General features: G+C 57.0%; 1 protein-coding gene across 1 annotated transcript; it reads left to right on the top strand.

Moving 5' to 3' along the window:
- The first annotated feature begins 1288 nt into the window (after window positions 1-1288).
- On the top strand, window positions 1289-23133 carry CBFA2T3 (CBFA2/RUNX1 translocation partner 3). The gene is made up of 11 exons (XM_006926763.1): window positions 1289-1432; window positions 4705-4782; window positions 8014-8255; window positions 8405-8494; window positions 13316-13497; window positions 14179-14402; window positions 17992-18077; window positions 18786-18984; window positions 19522-19590; window positions 21117-21307; window positions 22567-23133. Exons 1-11 carry the CDS (start codon window positions 1312-1314, stop codon window positions 22855-22857), a joined length of 1773 nt encoding a protein of 590 aa, XP_006926825.1. The 5' UTR covers window positions 1289-1311; the 3' UTR covers window positions 22858-23133.
- Window positions 23134-24288: the final 1155 nt, after the last annotated feature.

Here is a 24288-nt window from a genome sequence, read left to right as displayed (position 1 = left end):
GGCCCTAGGAGGGGAGAATGGGAGGAAGAGCAGAAAGGACAAGAACTGTAGTCACATAGTGACAGCTAAGAGGTATTGAGCCCTGACAGTGCCTCCACCCCACCATCCCCCTGGCCCTTGATGAGACCCATCGGCTTTAGCAGGACGAGCTCAGGGCAGTGGCTGGGGCAGTGTGGACTGCGCCTCTGTATATAACAGGTAGAGGATGCCCACCTCCATGCCCCGAACAGCCAGGCCCCCTGAAATCCCAGCCACTGCTCCCGGGTCTTTGCGACCTACCTAGGCGCTGGCTGACCCTGTGTTAAGATGGAGGGGGAGGCCCAGGGTTCATCCCCTTCCACCTGCAAAGAATTCCCGGGAAGCTGCTGGCTCAGGATGTGTGTAGCTGGTAAGACCACCTGAGGCCTTTTCCTTGGGGTCGTGCTTTGTGGGGCCAGGGGCTCAGGCCCTGCAGGCCTGGTTTTGCCACTTCCACCCTCTCTCTACACATCTGACCCCAGCAGAGTGTCAGATCAGGTGGGACTCTTGACACATTGTCCAGGGCCACAACCTGCTGACATGAGGACCACACTTTGAGTGGCCAGGCCTAGAGTGGCCTGAAATTGTCTATGTCCTCAGCCTATCTGCTCCCAGGAATTGCCCGGGGCCAGGAGATGGTTAAAATGAGGTTCCTGTTGCCCAGTCTGTCCTGGAATATCCCCTAGACCAGCCTGACTGGGGCCCCAACCTGCTGCAGCAGCCTCACCAGGAACCCTGATGGACATGCAGATTCTTGGGCCCACCCCAGACCTGTTGAACCAGAAATGGGGGTGGGGGGGCTGGCATGTGTGTCTGAACAGGCCCTTCAGGGGGTGCTGCTGACTCCCCGGTCTGCAGGACCAGGACCACCACCTCCGCCCCACAATGAGGACTCCCCACCCTGTTCTGGCCAGCTCAGGACTCTTGCAGCCACATCCTCAGCCCACGTGAAAGGGGCTGACCCAAGCCCATCCTTTGGTCAGATGGCCTGTCCTGGCCAGCCCCGTGGTCTGGTGGGTGGGGTGTCATATACCTGTGAGCACAGCTGGGGTGGACCAGGTCTTGAGACTGGGCCTGGCTTTGTGGGCAAAGCCCGGAGCCACCTGCTGTCCAGCTGTGTGTCCCCTCGCTGGGCCCCAGCAGCACAGGCCCAAACCAGCTGCTGGCAGGGAGCCTTGACCAGGCACCAGGTGGGGCCGGGGTGGCACTGTCCCCCTCTCAACCCGCTTCACCGGCTCTCTTTCTTCCCTCCCTTGGGCTGCAGCAGCGGACAGGGAGAAGAAGGCCGCAGCGATGCCTGACTCCCCCGCCGAGGTGAAGACACAGCCCCGGTCCACGCCCCCCAGCATGCCGCCCCCTCCACCTGCTGCGTCCCAGGGTGCTACGCGGCACCCCTCATTCACACCCCACACAAGTGAGTAATCTCAGGGCTGGGCACCGAGTGGAGCAGAGCGGAGAGGTGTCTCTGGGGCCCCCCGAGTTATCTGAGTCTCCACACCTCATTGCGTGCAAATGGAGCTGGTGCTGTAGTCCCTCTACCCTGAACCCTTAACTACCCATCATTGGACCCTTGAGAGGGAGGATCTCGTCGTGCCTTAGAGCCCAAACATTGAGGTTCAAATCCCATCTCTTCTACTTTGTAGCTGTGTAGCCTTAGGCGAGCTACTTAACCTCTCTGGACCTGGCATTCCTCATCTATAAAGTAAGGCTGGCCATAGTCCCTGCCTCACGGAGCTGTTGTGAAGACAAGTGAGTTAATAGAAGTTCTTACCCAGTGGCTAGCATATCGTGAGCATTCCATCAAAGTTAGCTGTTATATTTGGAGCTCAGAGAGGGACAGGGACTTCCCCACAGTCACACGGCAGGTTAGTAGAGTACAGGTGAATTCAGTCATGCCTGCACCCTGCACCCTGGCCAGAGGTGGCTCTGGTCATGGAAGAGCTCCACACTGGCTCAGATACCAGGGGCTCTGCGGCTGGGCCATAGCAGGGTGTGAGGGTCAGCCAGGAACTGGGCTTGGCAGGGCCTGAGCTGCTGGTGAGATGTTGGGCAGACCAGAGCCTCAGGCAGTGTCTCACTGGCCCTGGGCAGATCTGGGTTGAGCGCCTCAGCACTCACAGCAGCTCTGGGTAGGCTTCTAGAGTCTACAACCACTGCTGAAGCCCTGTTCCTTCAAGTCAGAGAGGTTGGGGACTCAGTGACTTTGGGTCCTGAGCAGTTGGGAATGAAACTCTCAGCCTTGGGCCGGTGTGGAGGACAGTGTTCCCTGACCCCAAGGCCAAGGCACTCTAAAGGTTTCTGGTGGGCGATGGAGAGAATCCATTTGCCAGCCCCACCCCCATGATCAGATGCCAGAAATCCCATATTCAAGGACCTTCCCCAGGCTTTGAAACCCAAATGAAGCCCCTCTGTGTGGCAGGAGCCTTCATCTCCTCAGCTCATGCTCTCTGGTTCCCACTAGGCTGAGAAGTAAGAGCAGCTGGCTCCAGCCAGGGCCCACAGCTCTGCCTCAAACCCGGGTTGGACCACAGGGCCTGGTGTGTCTCCCTTTATCTCTGGACATGAAAGGCACCGGTTCTGCCACTCGAAGCCAGCCCTGGCTTCATTGTGACCCAGCCCCCCTTCGAACAAAGGCGTCGACTATGGGGTCAGGCTCAGCCCTTTGTTTGTAGGATGTTGGTTTTAAGCTAAGTTTCAGTTTGATAAAAGGGACATTACCATCTGCTCCCAGGTATGGCCGCCTGAAAGCAGATATGTCCCAGCACACAGTAGGAGCTGAGTGACCAAACACCCTTCCCTGCACCTTCACCTGGTACAGAAGGTTCCAGCTCCCCCTTTTTACCAGGTCTGAGCCAGGGTCCCCATGGGTAACAGAGACTGGAACAAGCCCCTGGCTCTGCCTCCTGCCCCAGGATGGGGCCCAAGGCAGCAAGACTCTCACTCCACAGCCCTCGGCCCGCAGGTCCGGGTCTGCCTATGTCAGCCACACTAGAAGAGGCCAGAGGCTGACCGAGCTTTCTCACACACACCATTCTCACATGGCCACTGTGGCCACTGGGTCACCCTTCCCTCTCTTCTTACCTCTGACTGAAATGCAGGCAGAATCTCTGTTTATTAAACAGTCGCCGCCTTGTCCGGGCCCCACAGGTAGAGCAGAGAGGCTCATGGTGTGTTTTACTTCACCAGCCTGCACCTCAGCTGGGGAGAAAAGGAATTACTCATGACAGGATGGCAGCAGCTCCCAAGAACCAAGGCCAGGGGCCTCCACCTAAAGCAACGACACACTTCCAGTGTTCTAGTCCAAACAGGAGAAAACAGCAGACACTTGATGATCTGGCTGAGGGCTCTGAGCCTTGTCCCCGACCCTCATGGGCATGTCTCCCTCAGCCTACTATACTTCTCGGTCCAGGAGCCCATGTTCCAGAAAGCATTGCTCTGGGAACCAGATGTTCCAGGTCAGGGACAGGGCTGGAGTCAGCTAACACCACCCAAGAGTGCTTTCATGAGGCCTATGAACAGATGTGCATGCGGGCAGCAGGTCTGTGTGTGGCTCAGGGTCCTCCCTTCATGCCTTTTCCGTCCCCACTGCCCCCACCCACCTCGGGCTCATGCTCCTGGATTCAAGGTCCCGGTTCTATTTAGAACACAGAAGTCACGAAGAGACAAGTGGTTCTTTCTTTTCTAAGCGGATGCTTTACTTCCATGAGGCTGCTAGGGTCATTCATCTGAGTGTCAGGCCACCTCCAGGGTGGCCTCAGAGTCGTTCCCTAACTGGAGGAATTCCCTGAAAGAGGGTGATTGACCATGTCTGTGCACCTGGCTGGTGACAGCCCAAACGGATGGAGCCTCTGTACTCGGCCGTGGATTCCTGCCAAGAGCCTCCCCAGCTTCTCCAGGACCAGCCTATGAGCCAAGCTGACCAGAGGCTGACCTTGAACCATGGCTTGAGGGTTGTGGTTTTTCTTGCCCTGGCCACAAATTCATTTTGGAGTTGAAGCTGAAACATGGCCAGGGAGGTGGGCAGAAGGACTTAGAGAACTCTGGGAAGGAATGTGAGGAGCTACTCTGCAGCTGGGAGGACTCTCAAAGGGCTAACACTCCACCTGCTCTTGATTATATCCTGTGACAGGGGACTCACTCTGATGACAGTGGTACAGCCTGTCTCCTTGTGGCGTCCACCCACTAACTCCAGCTCAGACAAATCAAATTTCCCTTTCTGTTTGGTGCTTCTCCCCTTCATGGCAGCTTGGTCCTGGGCTTCGTTCTTGGAACTACCACTGGGTTGTCTGTTAGTGGAGACCCCAAACCCTAAATCACAAGTCAGCTTGGGCTCCAGGTCCCTTGAGGATGGCGCTGAGTGGGATCACCAGGCGGCTTCCAGGAAGAGAGCTTTTTAAGAACCAGGGTATCCCACCCAGGCTGATGGAATGCCAGAATTCTTATAGGCCCCTAGAAAGTCCTGCCAGAAATGGCCCTAAGAGAAACCCCGATCCAGCCCTGTCATTTTACAGAAGAAACTGAGGCCCAAAGAAAGGAACGACTGGCCGAAGGTGGTGACAGTCCTGATCCCCAAAACTGCTGTCAAGAGGCAGAGAGGGGAGGGGTCAACGGCAGACACCCCACAGGGCAGATCCACCTGCCCACGGCCCCTTTCCTGACAGCGTGTTTTTCTTATTTTGCTTACAGATCGAGAGGACGGGCCTGCGATGTCTCTGCCCCATGGCCGTTTTCATGGCTGCTTAAAATGGTCTATGGTCTGTCTTTGTAAGTAAAATAACAAAAACCATGGGCCTCCTGGGAGGTCCTCACCAGCACACTCTGCCCTGGGAAGGCTGTAGCAATGACCCCACTGCCTACGCAACCCACTGCTGCATCTGCCGTGTCAGTGAGACCTGCCTCCCATAGGGAGAGGGGTCCAAGTAGGGCAGGCCCAGGAGAGCAGTCGAGGTCCCTGAGTCCCAGAGCCATATTCATACCCTAGCCTTGCTGCTCACAGGCTGTGTGACCTCACAGGCAGGTGGATACCCTCTCTGTGCTCCTTTTTCCCAATCCGCAAAACAGGGCAAATATGGCAAATCTTAGAACTGAAAGTAGAATGTCAATGCAAGTCTGTAGTTGGCATCTCAAGGACAGATCCCATCCTAGGTCGAGTCCCAGCTCTTCCGCTTCCCAGTGGGATGGATGACTTTGGGCATGTACCACCACCTGTACCTCAGTTTCCCCACCTGGAAGTCATCAGGGCACCTGGTGCCAGGGCAATTACAAAGGGCCATGAGATGCTGCTGGTCGAGTCAGTGCAAGGCCTAGCGCGTACTGGGTGCTCAGCAGACATTGGTCACTAGCGGGCATTTCCATCACAGTGCTTGGGCTGCAGCTGATGCTCATAATGGAAAGTTCTTATGGGGCGATGCTCAGAGTATTTGTCAGCCAGTGACAGGACAAGTCCCCACTACAAGCCAGTTGTAGCTCCCGGCCACCATGTACCTCCCGGCTCCAAGAAGAGATGATATAACAATTGTGCATTATTTATGCGCTGTGATGCTATGGTCCTCCTTGCCATTCTGTGACTCCTGGCCTCGCTCTTGGGTCCAGCTTGTCTGTTCAGATGCAGCGCTATCAGGACTATGTGATTCTCAGCCCCTGAGCCACCCCTGTGGCAGGAAGAGGGGCGGCGGTGGGGGGGTTGCCGTTTGTTGCTTCCTCATCAAAGCCTGACCCCCACCCAGGCCTAGGACTGGGGGAGCTGCGGGGGTGCCAGTGTGTGCCCCCAAACCTCAGCCGGGGACACGTGTGTGGTCTAACTTAGTAACACACCTGTTGTGGAATGAAAGCACTTGTGGCTGGGGGTTATTTTCGGCGTCTCTTTAGCAAGCTGCTGAGACTGCCCAGCAGCCTGCGGGAGGGAGCACAGGCCAGCGAGGGCAAGCAAGCCTCCGGGAGGACCCAGGCGCCGAGGGCAGGCTGGTAAGGGAGCTGCAGGGAGGCCATGCCCAGGCCAGGCCAGGGGCTGGCGGGTGGGGGCCCAGGCAGCGTGGACAGCTGCACGTCTTAGAAGCCTCTGGAAGGTACAGACCTCAGGTGATAGCATAGCTCTACCCTGAGGAGTGAGCCCCCACTGCGGTGAGGTCTCCCGTGGCCTCAGGCCATCTATTGGCCTGGCTAGAGTGACCGCCAGTGTCTGTCATCAGTCTTGACCAGGGGGTGTGTGTGTCACTGTCCACTATGGAGTTGGCTTAAGCTCGCTGGTGAGACAGAAAATTAGCGCAGCTGGGTTCTTCTGGTCTCTCTAAGGGTCCTCTGTACAAAACTTTAGGCAAGGCGGGGCACAGGGCCTCTTCCTGTCCTGCGTTTGGCGTTCACTCTCCATCCCAGAGGGAGAAGGAAGGCCCGAATCAGGCGCACCTCTCTGGTGGGATTATTTCAGAGCCAGCGTGTCACTTCCGGGGCCCAGAAGGGGAAACAGTTTTCCACTTGCGTCGCGTCTCCATCTCCGGGGGAGGGAAGGCTGTGCTGGGAAGGACGCGGGCCCCAGGAGCAGGGTGTCAGGCTCCGCTCCTGCTCCTGTCCCTTCTCCGGAGGGAGGCAGCACATCTGTTTTTGTGTCAACCCTGGCCTTCAATCAGTGGTTTCCAAACTTCTGGCTAAGTGGGGGCCAATTATCAAGGAGTGATCATCCACATGTAAAAGCAATCAGGGTCAAACATTTCTGGCTCCTCCCAGTGGTGGGAGGACAACCTGAGTTTTACAAGCCTGGGGAGCCTGGAGCAGAGGGACCAGGCGCCTGTGGAGTGGAGAAGCCCTACCTCTGGTTTGGACCCAGGGCCATTTGTAGATGAAGAAACTGAGGCCAGGCCCTGAGTCTCACACACGGCCTGTCTGGGTTAGTTCAGGCAGGTGCAGGGCCTCAGGCAGGAGGCTCACTCTCAACTCCCATGCAAGGGGTGCTTATATGTGTAGGATGAGGGAACAGGCAGGTGAGCATGTGATGGGGCTGAGTGTGTGAACATGAGCAAGCCATCTGGTGCCTGTGCAGTGGCCAAGGACACGAGATTTGAGTGTCTCCTAGATTTAGCAGTTGAGCTTTAGGCCTCCCAGAAGTGTCCCGCCCTCCCCCATACCCGCTTCTGGAGCCCCCTCCACCATCATCAATGGCCCTGGGAGCCTGTGACCTCTGACCTCTCTGTAGACCCTGATAGTCACTGCTCAGGTTTCTGAGACCAGGGGACCAGGATGCAGATGGCTAGTTATGGAGGGCTCCCCCAGCCTCCAGTGTGAAGTCTCTGTCGCCTGGGGCTGAGGGAGGAGGTCCTTCCCTGAGACCACTTCACAGCACCCCTGGCATCTGCTAGCCCTGGGATGCTATTCCTGGGGCCCCTGCGTGGGTTCATCACAGGTCCCTTAGGTCATTTGCTTGTCCCTCACACACAGCCTGGGGCCCATGTGCACACATATCCGTGTGCGTGTAGCAGCCCCAAACAGCAACTGGCCCAGTGCCTCCTCTCCAGGATTCAGCCCCACTTCTCCTGGCAATCCAGGTCCCTCTGCCTCACCCCAGCCCCGTCAGTCCGGGCATTGGGGCCTGTGTTTGGGCAATGGTCCCTGTGTGGGAGTGTACCCCTCTCAGGGCTGTCATGGTGGAGGTGGGGTCATCAGTCTCTCAGGTGAATAAGCGACCTCTCCCAAGAAGAGGAGAAGTGGGCTGGCAGATCCCTAATAGTAGAGAAGCCCCTCTGCCTGTTCACAGTGGACACCAAGCAGCCTGGCTGGCAGGCGGGCGTCTGCCAAGCCACATGGGGGCTGTGGCATACCCCTGGAGTGTGGAGGGTCTGACCGTGAAGACTCCACTCACTGAGGCCCTGGGTCAAGCACACACCTTTCCAGGCCCTAGTCTGTGCATCTGTAATGGGTGTTGGTGCCCTCGTGGTATCCCTGTGGCTGTAGCGGGGGGCCTGCAACTCTCTGCTGTGCTCCTCACGCCCCCTCCCCCTCCAACAGTGATGAACGGCAGCAGCCACTCACCAACAGCCATCAATGGCACCCCATCCACACCCAACGGCTTTAGCAATGGCCCGGCCACCTCGTCCACAGCCTCACTGTCCACGCAGCACCTGCCCCCAGCCTGTGGGGCGCGGCAGCTCAGCAAACTCAAGCGGTTCCTCACCACCCTGCAGCAGTTCGGCAGTGACATCTCCCCCGAGATCGGAGAACGTGTGCGCACGCTGGTGCTGGGCCTCGTGGTGAGTCTGGGTAACGTGGCCAAGGACACCATGTGTCTGTTGAGGGAAGATGCAGTGACACTGGGCCATGCCCAGCCCTCAGGCCTCCTGCCCTCCCCAGGCTGGGTGGATGGGGCTTGGGCTAACATGAGGTGGTTTTCTCCCCACAGAACTCCACACTGACCATTGAGGAGTTTCATTCCAAGCTCCAGGAGGCCACCAACTTCCCACTGCGGCCATTCGTCATCCCCTTCTTGAAGGTAATGGCAAACTCTGCTCCCTCATGCCCCTAGTTCATTCTCTGCCAGTTCTGACCAGGCATCGTAGTCAGCCCGACCGGGACCCTGGGGGAATAGCTCTGACCAGTCAGGACCTATTCCTACTAGTTAAGGCTACAAACTAGTTGCCAGACTGGATTCGTCAGCCACCAAACCCAGTGCTCTAAGACAGAGCTCTCAAATCAGTCTTGTTATTATTACCTGAAGGCACTCATCCACTGGACAGCTGGATTTTAAGCACCTGCTATGTGCCAGGTACTATGCAAGGCTTGGGGACATAGCCATGAGCAAAGTAGGCACAGACCCTCCTAAAGCCAATGGCCTGGCTGGGAGGGGAGACAGCCAACCAGCAGTGACTACAAACTCTGTGATATGTGCCCAACTACAAAAAGGGGGCAAATGATGAGGGCTGAGGAAGGGAGGGAGGGAGCCGGGTGGATACACAAAGCCTTCCTTCCAGGCATGTGCAAAGGCCCTGAAGCAAGGTGCGCCTGCTGTGTCTGAGGGACTGGGGGGCGGGGCGGGGCGCTGTGCGGCTGGGACAGAGTGAGGGGGAGAAGGACAGCGGGCAGATGGAGGCACAGATGGGTGGACAGACTGACGGTGGGTGGTTGTGTGGGTGGAAAGGTAACTAGATGAACGTCTGTCAGATGAAAAGGATGTCTTGTGGTCAAATACAGAAGATAAACAATAGACCAGGAACTCTCAGCGGGAATAGCTGGTGTTGGGTGGCAGCAGCACTGGGGGCTTGTGAGCAATGAAGGTTTCTGGGCTTGGCCCAGACCCATGGAATCAGAAACTGCATTTTAACAAGGGTGAGCACAGATCCAGTCCATGTTAGACCAGCGTCTTCACTGCGGTACTTATCAGGGTCTCTGCTCTCCAAAATGAGGTCATACACCTCCCAGAGGGACAAAGATAAAAGGCTTCCCAGAAGCATTTGACTCCATGACCCTTGCTGCTGTGCGCTGCCTGAGGTCAGGGTTTGGGGGGCTCACTTGGGAGATGCCCACACTGAGTGCCTCTGGCCTCCCCCTGGGGCTCTCATTTCCTGTGCCTGATAGATGTTTCCAGTTGTGGGCCCTGCTCACCACCTGGCCAGGCCCTGGGGAGGGGCGGGGGCGAGGAGGGGCTGCCTTCCAGAGGGTCTTGAGGACAGACTAGACCAGATGCTCCTAGGTTTGAGCCCTGCCCCTGCCTCTGAGCCTCCTATTGGCCTGGGCCAGGCTGGTTCACCCCTCTGTGCTCCGTTTCTGCAACTGTAAAGTGGGAATCATTTGCAGGCTATTGGGAAGATTGCATGAAGTGATGCACGTGAAGAATTGGGCCATGCTAGATTCATATTGGCTATCATCTGGGGATTTAAAAAATGTTCCACAGATGACGCATGCTTTACTAAGCTCTTTTGAAGCTGCCCTTGCTGACCCCCAGCAGCCCTGGGTGGGGAAGGGGACAGCACAGGCACCTTTCCTAATTTATAGGCAGGGAAACTGAAGCCTTGAGGTCTACCCTGCTGGTGGAAAGAAGGAGCTGAGGCCGGAACCTAAATCTGTCAGACTCCAAGCCCCTCCCCGACCTTCTCAGGTCATGCCCCAGACCAGCACCTTGTTCCCTGCAGTCCCTCACCAAGGAGACCCCATGTTGTCATGTCCCCACATCTGCTCCCTCCCTCCTTCCTGCCCTTCTGCCCACGCCCCACTGTGCTCACACTCCTGAGCTGGCGACAAAGAGGCTGCTGGCATGGAGCAGGGTTTGGGCCCATCTGGCAGTCATTTGCAATTCATTAGGAGCCCTTCCCTTCTCTCTTCTCCTTTCAACTTACTGCTGACTCCACCGCTCCCCATCTTTGGGGACACAGTGCGCCTGCTTATTCTGTCGGATCAAATATTTACAGCAGATGTCCCGCCCGCTGGAGTCAGCTGCCCTTGTTTATCTGAGGAGCAGGGGCAGGGCTAACATCCGAGTTTGCTGCTTGCCTCAGCCAGGCCTGCGGCCCCCTGCCCGCTACACCTCACACCTCAGCATCCTCCCAGATACCCCAGTGAAGCTCCAGACAGGACACACCTGGCCCAGCACTGCCTGTTGAGATACTTCTCTGCCTCGGTTTCCCCTCTTCCCATAGTGGCTCTAAAGTGCTATTAGGGCTTTCATGCCCGGCTTGCTCTCCTGATAGGGTGAGGGGCCTGCCTGCGATGACTGAGACCTGGGATCCCACCCAGGGCCCTGGGCCCAATGGAACTGTCAAGGACACAGAGTCCATTCCTCTCACTGACATGGAGCTCCTGGGGTGCAGCCAGTTCTGTTTCCAGAGCTAGTTGACAAGGCTTGGGCCTGGCCCCATGGTCCTTCCTGAGGAAGGGCCCCCATCCACCTTGTCACAGAAGCCCTAGTCACTTTAAAACGCAGAGTGCTGTGGGGTAACCCGGCAGAACGCCCCCTGCCTGGCCCACTGGGCCACCTTGGTTCTTCTTCCGTGACCTTCACTGACACGGTAGTGACGCTTCCTGAGGACTCAAGGTGCACCAAGCCCACTGCGTGGGCAGCAGAAATGCACCCTCACAGTGGCCCTTGGAGCTGTCATACTGCAGAGAGGCAGGGGCTGTGGCTGAGAGTGAGTCTCGAGCTGGCTGCCTGGCCCGAACCCCAGCTCCAACAAGTGGGCTTCTGAAAAACTCCAGCCACTGGGAATGTAACAACCCACCTCACAGGGGTGCGAGTAGATAAGTTAATTCATATGAAGCTCACAGGAGCCCATTACACCCAGGATGGTAGAAGCGGGTGCTTTTCACAGCTCTAGCTGCAGATGAGGTAGAAGTCAGAGGAGTTAAGTGACTTGCCCAAGATCACACAGCAGAGCAGGGTGGGCTGGCCACAGGGCCCACAGTCATGAAGGCTGTGTGGGCATTAGATGAGGCGTTTGGTGAAGCAGCAGAAACATCATAAACCCTCATTACGTGGGAGACGTCAGTTCAACCAACACCATTATCGTGGTTGTTTTTGTGAACGTTGATTTCCCTCTGGCCAGAGTTCCCATCTGTGAAGAGGGTAGTTCCGGGCTTTTCTGAAATATTAGAACCTTTGTTCAGATGGCGGAGCTGGGATCCAGAGAGCTTTTGAGACCAGTTTATTCTGTCCAGCATCGAAGTGGCAAGGCCTCCTTGGCAACATGGGCCTTTGGGGACCCAATGGAGACTGCTGCCCCGGGGGAATTTACCAGACATGGCACCCCATGGTCTTCACCCATTTTTTCTGGTCTGGGGTCTGTGTTACCCAGCCCCACTCCCCCTAGCCAAGAACCCTGGGTCCTTTGCACCCTCTCCTGAGCCCAACGCTGTGCATGGCTGAGTGGCGGGGCTTTCCAGAAGCTGAGAGAGGCTGCCCCGCCCGGCCAGCCTCCACCCATGGTCCCGGCTCCCAGCTGGCCCCAGCCAGCCAGGAATCCAGATGTTTCTACCACACTAACAGCGACCAGACCAGCCGGTGCCCGTGCAGTCTCCACCCTGCTGGGCCTGCCAAGGGGAGGCAGTGCGGGAGAGGAGGGGCCCAGGGCCAGTGAGGGAGAGAAGGATGTTTGGCGTCTTCAGACCTCCCGGGACCTCCTTTCCCAGCTCATGCTCCTAACGTGTTCGACAGATGGCGGGCTGGCCCCAGTTCAGCTATCCAAATAGAAAAACAGGCCTGGCAGCCGGCACTGCTGAACAAAACTGCATCGGCTGCTTGATCGGGTCCGGGTGGATGTGCTAATGGGTTCTGGGGAGACAGAGGCGGGAGAGGGCTATGTGGCAGCTTTGAAACACCATGAGAAAGCTGGAGAATTGTATTTATTTACAAATACTTGGAACTCTGGTTCTCCCAAGCGACCTGCCACTGGGCCCCTACCCAGCCTGCCCCTCCCCCGACAGCAGCTCTGGGAAGACTCTTCAGAAGGCACGTGAGAAGCCCACTTGCCACCCAGCAGTGCATTCTGGGAGGCCCTGGAGCCAGGGCAAGGGCACAGACAGGAGGGCACAGCAGTTACACACGGTTGTTACAGGCGAGGTCTGCATTTGAATCCCGTGCCCCAGCCCCTCCCGCACATATCATTCCACCCCCTGGGCCCTAGTGTTTTTATTCATAAATGTAGAACCAAGTCACAACATCCATCCCTGATGGTTTGAAGGACCGTGGGCAGTACAAACAGACGGTGACATGTGTGACTGCTCAGAGCAGTGCAGGCACGCTAATGTGCGTAGTCCAAACTCCAAGCTCCATTCAAGGCCAGGTTGGGAACTCCCAAAAAGTGGGAGGGCAGGGGGCTCCTAGCAGCACACCTGGAGATCTGGAGCAGACATGTGGGAGTCCTGTTCCGTCTCCTCCATCTACGGTTAGCTGTGTGTGGGCTGACCGCTTCCTCTCTCAGACCCTCAGTTTCCTCCTCCACACAGTGGGTGATCTGGTGCCTGCTTCCACGGAGTGCAGTCAAGGAATCCTCATCATGATCCCTTCCTTGCCTTCTCCAGATGCCATCGTGGGAGGGAGTTTGGTGAAGTGGAAAAGCTTCAGCCTGGCAGACGAGGATCTGGTCTCAGGTCCCACTGGACCCCCAAATCACTGTGTGCCCTAGGGGGCACAGTCCTGCCTACTTTTCCTTCCTGCCCTAATTCTCAGCTTATAGTAGAGGAACTTGAAATCTAGAGAGGTCTCAAAGTCACACGGTGAGGCTGGCCATTGGCCTCCCTGCCTGGCGTTGGAGCAGGGCTATGCCCCTTTATGCCCTGACCTCCATCAGCAGCGAGTACAAGCCCCTCTCTCTCCCTGCCACAGGCAAACCTGCCCTTGCTGCAGCGGGAACTCCTGCACTGTGCCCGCCTGGCCAAGCAGACCCCTGCCCAGTACCTGGCCCAGCATGAGCAGCTTCTGCTAGATGCCAACGCCTCTTCGCCCATTGACTCCTCAGAGCTCCTGCTGGAAGTCAATGAGAACGGCAAGAGGAGGACACCTGACAGGTACCTTGGGGGCTTTCTATGGCTGGGGAGGGGGACAGTGGAGGGACTGAGTCCAGAGCTGCCTCTGGTACCACAGCTCAACTGGAGCCCTAGTTCCAGGACTGAGAGAATGCGGGTCAATACTATGGCCTGCAGCTAGTGAGCGGGCTGGTAAAGTTCAGCCTTGCCTGCAAGGCCACTGCACAAGCTGAATCTCCGAGAGGCTGCCCTGTTGTGCTGTGGTGAGGCCTCCTGAGGGCTCAGATGTCCCCCTGGAGTGACAAGGGAAGAAGCAGGAAGGAATCTCTCTGGAGAAATTCCATGGCTATTCCCTTTGTGCTAGATGTAGATCAAAGTGTCCAGGAGCCCAAGGTCCCCAGGCACCTGAGCTGGCCCTCACTGCTGGGTCGCAGAGATGGGTGTTTGTCCTGCTTGCAGGAGAGAGTGTTTTCCTCTCCCTGTTCTCTAGACAGAGGCTCAGGCTTCTTGACCACTGACTGGGCCCCAGAGCTTGCACAACAGGGGTAGGAGTCGAGTCTGGACCTCCAGTGGACTAGTCTAATCTCTCTCTGTCTCTGTTTCTTTCTCACTCTTCCTCTCCCTGCCCACCACCTCCTTTTCCCTCTCACCCCTCTTGCTCGGACCTCTGTCCATGGCTCCTTGTCTCATGACCACTGGCCCCCTCCTCGGTCTCTGGGCCAGGACCAAAGAGAATGGGTCAGACCGTGACCCGATGCACCCTGACCCCCTCAGCAAACGGCCGTGCACCCTGAGCCCTGCCCAGCGCTACAGCCCCAGCAACGGGCTGCCCCACCCCACACTGCCTCCACACTACCGCCTCGAGGACATGGCCTTGGCCCACCACTCCCGTGACTCCTACCGCCACCCTGACCCCCGGGAGCTGCGGGAGCGCCATCGGCAACTCAGTGAGCAGTGCGCTGGGGGGACTGGGGGGTGGGGGCCAATGTGTCTGCATGTTAGTGGGAGCACTAGTGTGCCTGTGGCGGGGGCGGGGGAAGGGGAGGGGAATCTGAGGGCTACTGTGTATACGTGTCTGTCTGGGAAGGATGCCGAGGAAATGGGTGTAGAGAAAGGATCTGAGTGCGTAGCTGGCCCCAGGGCGGAGAGGGGAGCCCCACCTTGGCTGGGCTGCACCAGGATACATTTGAGGGAGAGCCATCTTTTCAGGACCTTCATGTTGGGGGCAGCTTCAACATCCCTACTTTCAGGGCCCAGGAGGGCCCCCCTCCCTGTGGGGGGACTGTGGATGTGCCTGTCTTGGGGCACTGGCTGGACAGAGGCAGGGACCCACAGGTATGGGGTCTAGGGGACGTAGAGCCACTCACTTTTGAGGGGCTCTCACCATCTGCGAGGCACACACCCTTCAGTTGCCCACAGCTCCTGCACAGGTGTGTTCATCTCCTTATACAGCCAAGAAAAGGGAGGCTGCCGGGTTCTGCAGCTGGGGCAGAGGAAGGGCAGGAAATTAAGTTCCTGGACCCAATTTCCGTGTGGCAGGGGCTGCTTCCCACATAACACCAAGCAATTCTTGGACACCAGCGTATTGCCCTGCAATTGAACTCAATTCTGACACTATCTACTTGGAGACAGCATCAGGTCCCACAGGTTAAATGTTCAGTCCTACAAGACTGCCCACCCCGCATCCCTTCAGATGCCAGTTGCAAGTCCAGGTTATTACCTGTGCTTCTCACCAACCAGCTATAAATCAGAGGTTCCCACAATCTCCCCCTTGGGTTCAATTAATTTGCAAGAGTGGCTCACAGAACTCAGAGAAACATTTACTTACTAGATCACCTGTTTATCGTAAAAGGTTATAAATCAGGAATAGCCAGATGAAAGAGATTCATAAGGCAGGGTATGGGAAAAGGGTGGGGAGTGTCCGTGCCCTCTCCCGGTACACCACTCTCCCCAAATCTCCAGTGTTCACGCAGAAGCTCTCCAAACTCCATCCTTTTACGAAGGTTTCATTACCTCGGCATGATTGATTAAATCATCGGCCATTGGTGATTGACTTAACCTCCAGCCCCTCTCCCCAGCCTGGAGGTCGGGGGTAAGACCGAAAGTTCCAACCCTCTACTCACATAATTTGTTCTCTGGGCAACCAGCACCCATCCTGTTCCAAGGTCATCTCATTAACATTAACAAAAGCCACTTTTATCCCTCTCCACATGTAGGAAATTCCAAGGGTTTGGGGAACTATGAGCCAGGAACCCTAGATAAAGACCATATATGAAAAATTATTTTGGTCATCTGAAAGACCAAATGTTTATTTCTTGTAAGTCACAATATTGCAGGTGGGGTGCACAGGCTAGCTATTTATGGGTAGGACAGGTGGTCAGGCTCTGGCAGGTAGGATCCTCAAGTCACAGCAGCTGCAGACCCTGCCTTGAAGGCACTCTCGCAGGTGTCGCTGGGCACCCTGAGGGAACGCGGACGTCCTCTGAGACTTGCGAGCTCTCACCGAGCCCCGCTGACCATGCGTGCCCATCCTGCTCTCGGGGCAGGATGGATATGAACCCCAAAACACCAAATCAAAACACCAGATCCATTACAAGTCTGGCAACAAGTCTGGGGTGCAGCACTTACATCTTGCATTATGTCCTTTACTCAGTTCTTGAGGGCAGTGGGCCTTGATAGGTTCTGATGTATGTGCGACATGTTAGCATGCCCGTGTCATAGATGAGGAGACTGAGGCCCAGAGAGCATAACTGACATGCCCAAAGTCTTCTAGCCACATCTGCCTGACCACTGGCCCTCCTCTGTGGTGGGGACAAAGAGATGAACAGGACTAGCCCCTACCCCAGGGGCCCTTCAGTGTATTATGGGGGACAGCCTAGAAATAGCCACCCCTGAGACAGCCCAGGGCACCAATGGGGGACCCAGAGGCAGGGTCAGCAGAGGCCTTGTTCCATACAAGGAGGCCTCCTCACCCCAACCCTGAGGAAGCTTCCAGGGCCCGGGCCCAAGCAGCAGGTGACAGCGTCTGGCTCCCTGTGGCTGAATCAGGCAGGTGCTATTCCCACCCGCTTCTGCTAATGCAAAAATAGATGCCAGCTGTTGGGCAGATCTCAGCCACTATTTTGGTTGGGGCGTTGGCGCAGGCCCTGGCTCTGCAGGCAGCAGGGCAGGGCCATAGACAACGGGCCACGGCCACTACCTCCCACCCTTTCTGCAGTTTAGGGAAGCACTTTGGGTTTGGGGTGCTAGAAGACCCTTAGGGCCTGAAAAAGGCCTAAATAGAGAGACCTCATCCCAAAAGCTTCGATGGACACTGGGTTGCCCAGCACAGGCTGGAGCACCCAAAACAGTAGCGGGGATGGCATTTGGTAGGTCAGAAACTGTAGGAAGAGCCATGGTGGGGACAGACGCTGCCGCACTTGAACGCATTTCGCAGCTCGTGGTGGATTTGTTTCTGACCCCATTGTTTCGGTCTCTGGAGCCATACCAGCCAGGGGCGGAGGGCACGGCTCTGCTCAGGCTGACCTTGGGTGACCTTGGGCGACCTTGGACAAATATGTTCCCTCAAGCAGCCTTGGTTTTCTCATCTGTAATCTGGGAATGACAGCAGGACCTCCGAAGGAGGTCAATGCAGAGATAAAAGGGAGAGAGCACGTGGCACAGAGTCTACTCGTACCTGGGCTCTCCCCACTAGCGTGCCTCCTAGAAGTCTTCTCACAGGCCCGGAGGTAGGCAGGACAGGGAAACTGAGGCCCTGAGAGGCAAGATGAGGGTCCCTGGTCCCATGGAGAATGAGCGTCAGGATTGCTGGCTTTCCCAACCTCCCTACCTCCCAGGAGACCACACGTGGACCAGCTTACTTGAGACCCCGCAGATAAGCTGGAGCCCTTGCTGGGCCAGAGCTCAGCCCAGGGAACACAGCGGAGAATGGGACATGCCAGCCCTGCCCTGTGGACTGACAAACTGTTGAGGGGAAGGGGAACTAAGAACAAACAAGGAAGCGCCTACAATTACTAAACAACCGGAAATACACAGGGCTTGCCAGGGCCCAGGGCTGATGAGGAGGAGGTGGCCTGGGGCCTGGGCTCTGGCGGATACATAGGAGTCCAGTTGGCTGCGAGAAAGTGGTAAAGCTTGTGTTGGAGCCAGGCAGTCACACGGAGGCCCTGAGGGCTTCTGAGCAGTGGTGAGGCCCCAGAAGTGAGGTCTGGTGCAGCCTTGTTTGGCAGCAGGGGGCAGAAAGAATGAGAGCAGCAAGTTTTGGAGGCAGGGAGATGCGGGAAGGGTGGCCAAAACCAGAAGTGAGTCTCTTCCTCCCAAGCCTTGAGCAGAGGCCAGGTATGTTCCTGACTTCCTCAGAGCAGTGGGCAGTGGGCAGAGGGTCAGTGCCTGGGGATGCCTTCTTCACCCTCTCCACCTTACTCAGATGGGTGCAGCCTAGGCAGGAGCCTAGAGGGCAGGTGTTGGGGCTTGGGGAGGATGGGATGAGGCCTAGGAGCACAAGATGGGGCCTGAGTGTCCAATCCCCTCCCGCAGCGGTCCACGGGTCACGGCCAGAGGAAGTGATTGACCACAGGCTGACAGAGCGTGAATGGGCCGAGGAGTGGAAGCACCTCAACAATGTGAGTGTCCAGGCCAGGTGCCATAGTGACTGCAGGGGCTCTGCCCGTGGAAGCACCTCAACAATGTGAGTGTCCAGGCCAGGGCCACAGGGGCCATGGCGACTGCAGCGGCTCTGCCCAACCTGTGAGGCTGCAGGGGCAGGGCTCATTTGGGCTTCCCTTTGCTCGGTGCCCACTTGGGGGGATGCGTAGGGGTCTTGGGAAACGTGAGGTGGGGTCTAAAGTAGGCACCCATTTCAGCCTGCCGTCCACTTCCAGTCAGCCCCCCAAAACCTTACTTTTCCTGCAGAGAGTCTCCCAGAGGCAGATCATTTGGTGTGGGGTGGGACCCCTCAAACACCATTTCCAGGGTCATCCTTGCCCCTGCTTCCTCTTCAGGGGGAAGCCCAGGCAGAAGATGTGGTCCCCAGAACAGTGATGACCACATCCACTACATGTGACAGACCACACATGGAGATTTGAAAGGAGGGCCCTGAGCCCCCTGCATTCAAACATGCATCCTCTGAGTGGGGTGCCCCTGATGCTGGGGACTCGGGGAGACCAGTGAGCCATCTTCAGGCCTGCCCCAGCTGTTCAGGGGTCTTCGAGGCAGAGGAGCTGGGTTTTCACATTCCTGCCTTCAGCCCCTTTGGGGGTGCCAATGGCTGGCGCTATTGGACGGAGGGCTGGCTGAGGCCCAGAAGCATCAGGCTACCCGACCCCCCACAGCTCCTGAACTGCATCATGGACATGGCTGAGAAGACACGGCGGTCACTGACCGTGCTGCGCCGGTGCCAGGAGGCTGACCGCGAGGAGCTCAACCACTGGGCCCGGCGCTACAGCGACACCGAGGACACCAAGAAGGGCCCTGCACCCCCCGCCGCCCGGCCCCTCAGCAGCTCTGCGGGCGTGGAGGGGTCTCAGCTAGGTGCGTGCTGAGGGGTGGGGCAGGGGGAACAATGTAGGCAGCATCACGGGCAGTGCAGGGGGCCCTGCGGGGCACGTGAAGGGAAGGTATAGAACCGAGGCCAGAACCCATGAGGGCAGGGCCCTTACTCAGACGCTGCGATAAAATACCACCCAAAACCATTTTATTTGAAAAAGAGGTGCCTTTTTTGCTCTGCACAAAGACACCAACTAACCCACTAGGAAGCCCAGACACAGTTCCAGTGGGCCAGGGGCTCAGAGCTGGGAGGCCTCAGTGGTCGGTACTCATCCCCTGGATGATGACCATGGGAACTGAGAGAGGCTCAGGATGGGCCCAGCTCCCAGTGGAATCCAAGCTCCATTGGCTTCAGGGTATTCCCCCTTCCTGATGCTGCCCTGCCTCTACTCCAGCAACTGATACAGGGTTTCCATCCATGGCTACCTTGGGACCCCAACCAAGAACACGCTCACTCCATGGACTGGTCGCCCAGCAGGGCGTGGTCCTGTCCTGCGTGTGACACTGGCCCCTGTATTTCAGACGTGCACCGGGAGTTCATGCCTCGGGCCCTCTCCAGCTACATGCCAGAGGAGATCTGGAGGAAAGCTGGTGAGTGGGGACAGTGGGGGAGGGAGCTGGGGCCAGGGCCCAGACCCACTTGCCCTCTCTCGTCTACAAGGAGGGTCTGTGTGGTTGGAAGCTCAGCCAGGGCCCTGGCTCAGGGCAAAGCTCACAGGGCATCACAGACGGGGCTCCCATAGGGGTCACAGTGCACTTAGTATACAGGGCAGGACGACTGTCACCCAACACCTGCCAGGGAATAACACCATGCTCAGCAGAGCAAGCAGGGCCTCAGGCCCAGCATGCATGTGTATATGCACAGACATGTACACGCATGAGAGAGGCACTTAGAGCTGGAGTCCGTGCGGCCTCCTGGGCATAGCGCAGCAACAGGGGAGTTCTGTGGGGGACATTCATTGCATCCTGGGAGCATACTTTGGGGAGGAGCTGGGCAGAAGCTGGAGCCTGTGGGCAGCGAGAGAGACAGGTGGGCTCTCATGGTGGTGGCAGTGCAGAGAAGAGGCTGGATCCCCGATATGTTTGGATATGTGGGTGGATTCAGTGTGAAGTGTGAGTTAGAGGGAAACAATCTCAGGATCTTGAGAGAGTGGAGAGTCCCAGGCCAGAGCTGGAGGCCGAGGGGGCCACAGACAGGCAGCAGCTGCTAGAGCAAGGCAGTGGGCAGGCCTGGACAGGAGGACAGAGGTCCTAATTTGCCCTTTGCCTCTGTCTGGCCCATGGCAGGGCCTTATGGGACCCTTGGTGACAGCTATGTGGAGCTTAAGTAGTGACATGGGGGCAGGCAGCTGCAGCTAGCACTGCCAGCAGCTCAGCACACAGTGTGCAAACACTCGGATGGGGAGCTCAAGGACCATCTTGGCCTCTTAAATGGGAGCCTTGCTTAATCCTACCCCAGCGTCCCTCGCACCATGCTGCAGCAGCAGCACTGCCAGATACACTGAGGCAGGCCTGAACAGCTGTGGGGGTGGTTTAGTGGGGGCTGGGGTCATGTTGTTCCCAATGTCAGAGGGCACAGTGCAATCTGAGCAGACTCTCTGGCCACAGCAAGAACAGTGTTCTGAGTCCTCAGACATAAGCAGGCAGAGGTGGTGAGGGTGGGGGAGATAACAGAGGGCCTTGGGGGGAATAACAATGCAGAGCCCTGGACTGGGCATTTCCTGGACTACTTCTGGATAGGCCCCAGGGAAAGGCAGACTGTCCTTGGGGGAGAACAGTATAGCTGTGGTTCTCAAAGTGGCTGCAAAGACCAGCATCAGCAGCATCGCTTGGAACTTGTTGGGAAGGCAGATCCTCAGGCCCTCTCCAGGCCTCCTGAATCAGAATCTGGGGGTGGGCCCGGTCCCCACCCTCCAGGGGTGCCATTGCACAGTAGAATTTGAGAACACTGCAGGAGAGTGTGAGCTTGCAAAGTTCCCCTGTGGCCATGCTTGCACATGCATGCAGGGATGCATGTGATCCTTTGTGCACAAGCCCCACCCCCAGGGTTATAGGACGGAGACCCGGGAGACTCACCTAGGCCAGCTCACGTGACCATAGCCGAGTGTCCTTTGCAGAAGAGGCAGTGAATGAGGTGAAGCGGCAGGCGATGTCTGAGCTGCAGAAAGCTGTGTCGGATGCCGAGCGGAAGGCCCACGAGCTCATCAGCACAGAGCGCGCCAAGATGGAACGGGCCCTGGCCGAGGCCAGACGACAGGCCTCTGAGGATGCTCTCACTGTCGTGAACCAGCAGGAGGACTCCAGTGAGGTAGGTGCCCACCCCACACCCACCCCACCTCCAGATCCAGAGCCACTCTGCCTCCTCCCAGTTGTGTGACCTCGATGGCCTTGTGAGCTCTTTTGACCCTGCATGGCCTGGTGAGGCGGGACGCGTGGGCATCCCGTTGTACAGATGTGGAAACTGAGGACTCCAAAGGGGAGGTGGCTTGCCCCAATCACACCCTGGGAGGCGATGGGGCCATGATCCGCACCCAGGCTGGCAGATGTCAAAGCCCATGCTTTCTTTAACCTGGAAAGTAAGAGTCAGGAGGAGGATGTGAAGACCCTAGGCGGCATCTAAAGTGCCTCCTCAGCTCCTGGCAGATGCACACACTCAGGGAGGGTATGAAATTATTATGCTGGTGCTTGGACGTGAAGTCTGGAGCACTTCAGTCTGTGGACGTGTGTGGCAGAAGGGTGAGATGTCAGGCAGTGCTCACTAGCAGTGATGTCTGAGCAGTCCTGGAGTAAGTGAGCCAGCGTGCAGGAATTGGGGAGCAGTGCCATCCCAGGAGGAAGCAGTAGGGACAAAGCGGGGTTGGGGCGGGGCACGCCTGGCAGACTGAGGACTACGGAAGGCCAGTGTGGCCAAGCAGAGTGAGCTGGGGACAGCAGGAGGCGTTGGGGTCCAAGAGGCTCTAGAGGCCGAATGGGCACCTGAGCCCTTCTCCAGGGTAGACTTGGGCTTCCCTGTCCCATAGCCTGAGGCCTTCACCGGTGTCCCTGCCCAGCTTCTGCTCATGTGGCCAGCTGGGTTATGCTTGTTTCACAGAAAGAGGGCAAAGGCCCAATGGTAGGGGAGGGCTGTGACGGAGGCAGGCCTGCCATGCACGCCATGTTGGAACGTGTCAGTCGTTATTCTTTTGGGGCCCCCACGTTCTGTATTGGAGCCTTGATGAGGCAGGAGGGCTTCCTAGAAAAGAGGAAGGGGCTGTGTCTCCCTGCTCTCGTGAGTTCCCCATGGACCTGTAAGCCCACTGTGAACCTATCTGGGGTGGGCTAGAGTAGTGTGATGTAGTAGTGGGACCATCTCCCCAAAATTGCCCGGCTAAAGGGCAGTGTCCCCCAAGGGTGACCCACGGCCGTAGCACTTTGGGGTGTTCCTGTCTCACTTACCCTGGCTGGGTCTGAGCCGGTTTGTTTAGGGTATGCACTTCCCTATTCTGCAGCGGGGCTGGGTGCTTTGGGGATTTGGGGTGGCCCGGCCCTGGCCCAGCCCGACCATCTCCCCCCCACACCCCAATCTAGAGCTGCTGGAACTGTGGGCGCAAGGCCAGCGAGACGTGCAGCGGCTGCAACGCAGCGCGCTACTGCGGCTCCTTCTGCCAGCACAAGGACTGGGAGAAGCACCACCATGTGTGTGGCCAGAGCCTGCAAGGCCCCACGGCCGTGGTGGCCGACCCAGTGCCTGGACAGCCTGATGCCACTGCCAGCCTGGGCCCCTGCCTGCCCACGGGTGCTACCAGCCCTAGCGAAGCTGGCTCCACTGGGCCCTCTCGACCCGCCTCCCCTGGCCCACTGGATGCCGCGCCCCGCTGACCACTCCCAGACCCACTGCTCAGCTCACGGGCACATGCCCACCGACCCCACCCGGCCCCAGCCGCCCAGATGCTGCGCTCGGCCCTGGGAGCCCAACTATTGGAGTCACTGCTGCTACTGCTTCTCTCCAAAAGAAAACACAGAACCAACAAAAACTGCATTCAACGCAACTTCCTCAGCTACCTGATGATCTCACGCAACAACCTCTTCAGGCATCCTCAGAACCTCCCACCAAGCTTTAGACGACGGAGGGGACACTGGCCGGAGTGCCACCGGCTTGTCCACTGCCCCTCTCTCTCTCTCTCTCTCTCTGTCCCCCCGCTCCCTCCCTCCCTCTCTTCCCCTCTCCTTTCTCTCCCTCTTTTTTCTGTCTTTATGACTTTCACACGCTTTCTCTTTAATGAAAAAAAGTAATCGTTTGATGGCTTATATTTTCAGTGAAGAATTTTGGGGGGTTTTATGGCAAAAAAGAAAAAGCTACTCAGAAATGGACAAACTGTGGGGAGGTTTCCCCTTCCTGATTGAAAAGGGAAAAAGAAAACTTATTTTATAGCAGAGATCTGAGTCGCTGTGTCACCGAAATCACCCCAGGGGTATGTGGCTGATTCGGTGAAGACGGTAAGAAAGACTTCAGTTTCTGACCCAAGAAGCATTTTTTGGTTTCAGATTTTTTTCCTTTAATGTCAAACTCTTTGGCTTTAAGTAGAAATCCAAAAAGTTGTTTTTTTTAAAAAAAGTAAAGGAAGCAAACCTGTAAACTACCTTGCCAGCTAGCCAGCCAAGGACGCCGCACACACCTCTGCTCCAAAGGAAATCCAAAAAGCAAACACAAGAAGTCAAAATCCAAAATTTGTTTGTCACTGCCAAAGTATTTTTTTTCACTGTTTTACTCCACTCTTGGGTTTGTTCAGATGTTGGTCTTTTCTTTTGATTCTGTTTTGAAGTTTGGGATATTGGGGTTTGGAGGGTTTTGCCCAACAAGAAGCGACTTTTGTTTCTTTTCGACGAGACGGCAGCGCCTTCGCTGGGCACAGAGTGGCGGGCCACGCAGCCAGCCCTCAGCACCCTGCCGGCCACGCGCACGAGCGTGTATGTGTGTGTGCACGCCCAGCAAGGCATTACACGCGTGCAGGGGAAGATAACTCTGTCTGTCCTCACGCCCTCTGTGAAATTTCATCACATTTAATTTCTTCCACTTGTGAAAAAAAAAGTACTAACGTGTCCTTCCCAGAGAGAGCATAATTCCGAAACAAAACTGTGACAATCTTTCGGGTTGATTCTTACGTGCTTTTCAAAGTACAAGGAGACAGCAACTGCGCCTTTAACAACTGCTTCTCCGTTTTTCCTCCTCTACCTCTTCTGCCCCTCCTCAGTGCCGCCCCACCCAACTCATCTTTGCCCCACTGCCATCCACCCCCAGTGTTCCCTACA

The sequence above is a fragment of the Pteropus alecto genome, unplaced genomic scaffold (assembly GCF_000325575.1).
Source record: "Pteropus alecto unplaced genomic scaffold, ASM32557v1 scaffold7, whole genome shotgun sequence".
In the NCBI taxonomy this organism is placed as follows: domain Eukaryota; kingdom Metazoa; phylum Chordata; class Mammalia; order Chiroptera; family Pteropodidae; genus Pteropus; species Pteropus alecto.
This window is presented reverse-complemented; position numbering and strand designations above follow the sequence as displayed.

Bases quoted from the DNA above. Each gene is read 5' to 3' on its own strand.
- CBFA2T3 (XM_006926763.1), top strand. From the start codon at position 1,312: ATGCCTGACTCCCCCGCCGAGGTGAAGACACAGCCCCGGTCCACGCCC. The intron at 4,783-8,013 runs GTAAGTAAAATA...CCCCTCCAACAG, and splicing joins ATGGTCTATGGTCTGTCTTT to TGATGAACGGCAGCAGCCAC. The intron at 8,495-13,315 runs GTAATGGCAAAC...TCCCTGCCACAG, and splicing joins TCGTCATCCCCTTCTTGAAG to GCAAACCTGCCCTTGCTGCA.